The sequence below is a fragment of the Engraulis encrasicolus genome, chromosome 7 (genome assembly GCF_034702125.1).
Source record: "Engraulis encrasicolus isolate BLACKSEA-1 chromosome 7, IST_EnEncr_1.0, whole genome shotgun sequence".
Lineage (NCBI taxonomy): Eukaryota > Metazoa > Chordata > Actinopteri > Clupeiformes > Engraulidae > Engraulis > Engraulis encrasicolus.
This window is the reverse complement of record NC_085863.1, coordinates 44,153,953-44,155,714: the sequence shown is the minus strand read 5'-3', so window position 1 is coordinate 44,155,714 and position 1,762 is coordinate 44,153,953. Positions and strand designations below refer to the sequence as shown.

The 1,762-nt window shown below is 43.6% G+C and overlaps 1 protein-coding gene across 1 annotated transcript in view; it reads left to right on the top strand.

Moving 5' to 3' along the window:
* The first annotated feature begins 218 nt into the window (after nt 1–218).
* ppme1 (protein phosphatase methylesterase 1) overlaps nt 219–1,762 on the top strand; it is a 13,815-nt gene continuing 12,271 nt past the window's right edge. The window contains exon 1 of the mRNA XM_063202584.1: nt 219–513. Coding sequence (XP_063058654.1) covers nt 425–513 — 89 coding nt within the window. The 5' untranslated portion in view covers nt 219–424. The remainder of the gene's footprint in view (nt 514–1,762) is intronic.

The following is a 1,762-nucleotide window of genomic DNA, read 5'->3' as shown; positions in this document are numbered from 1 at the left end:
TACACTTATCACTTTTTATCAGCACACAGACACTCTGCTAAAACTTAGATTTAGACTGTTTATATTTTCCTCTATGAAAAACTGCAACACGACCAGCACGTTCTCCTTTCTGTAAAACATTACGTCATTTATTTCAAGGCGTTCTGAGCGTTTTCGTGAATTTACAGTGCTTTGTGGGAAATGCTGTTTCACACGCCACTCAAGAAGCGCAAAATCACACCACAGTTGTCCTCCATCTCCCAGACCTCTGTGCGAAGACGTGACATGTTGTAGGAGGAGACCTCGCCTAGCCAGAAAGAAGAAGAATTTTGTACCTGCAGCTTGTCCAAGAAAGCCAAGAAGTACCTGCCGTTTCTGAGGGGGAAATCGTATGGTGCGGAGCGGGATAAAGGTTTTACCACTCCACTCGAGGCTGTAGTGCACCATGGAGAAGCAACTGCATTTGAATATGCTAACATCAAGACCCCCAATGCCTGGAGGTTTGCAGTCTGGTGGTTCCAAAATGCGAATGGGGTGAGCTGTGCAGTAGAGATGAAACGAATAATACTTGCTGCGAAGCAATATTTGATGTTCAGAGTGTCGTGTCAAATAGTCCGTTATGTGAATACTATGCAGTCATATCAACTTTTTTGCTCCCTGGTGGAAGAAAATAGTCATGTAGGACTGTCGCGACAGGCTGTATGTGTAAGACAGCTTCTTGACTCCATCTGCTAAAGGCAGTAACTATTATTCATGTTCAAACATATTGCATTGAACGGATGATCTCTGCCCTAATCAAGAGCTGTAGGCCTACTCATCGTTAGCTTAAGAGTCAACAATGCTAACAACAACAGGACTGTCTCACTCATATCAACACAGATCGCAGGATGCTGTCCCCTCTACCCGTGCTCAGAGCATAACAGTCTATTTTAGGACCTGGGACGTCTTTTTAAAATCACGACAGCAATGGCACCAGATGTACACGGGACTTTGCTAAATTTGGGATGTCGAGTGATGACGGGTGATGGAGCTTGTTTTGTTTTGGCGAAAAACTGAGCTGTGATTACCTGTCTTGTAGACAACTTTGACAGTCCAACGTGATGCTGCTCAGCTGACTGACATGATATGAGATTGTACGATGACAAAGTTCAGCTGTAAACTTCATTGTCATGGTCCGTTGCAACCATAGACATCTGGTTGCAACCCCCTCAGGCCAAAGGCATGTCTTGCCTTATATTAGCAAATAACATGCCCATAGCTAAGGGTTAGCAATGGACGTGATATTTACAATGTAATTCAAGCTTTATAACAATGTATGAAAAGCTTGCTGTCACCATCTTGGCCGTGGGCCTTGACAATCATGGTCTTGGCAAAATCTTTGCTTCCTTGGGCTTCTTGCTCTTCTAACAATATGTTTACCACTGCTTCTAATAATGTTTACCACTGTTTTGAAATCAACGAGGTTTATCACATAGCCACCTAGTTGTGGTTGTCCTACTAGAATTGTCAGATTTAGGTTGCTAGTTTATATGTCTGTTTGCATTGTGATTTTTAACCTTATAAAGAATAGGCCTACTGATGAGGCCTTTCTTTGCTCACTGTTTGTAGTGTCTCTCCTCAGTCCCATCTGGAAACAAGACTTCTCTCTTTTCTATGCAAATGAATAGCAGCAGTGGCAGAACAATTGCACACATGGCCGTGGGAAAAAAACATTGATGGCCCCCTACCCACCCCATAAGGCCAAGGTCATAATAGGGCCCCCCACCACCAATACTGGAGGGCT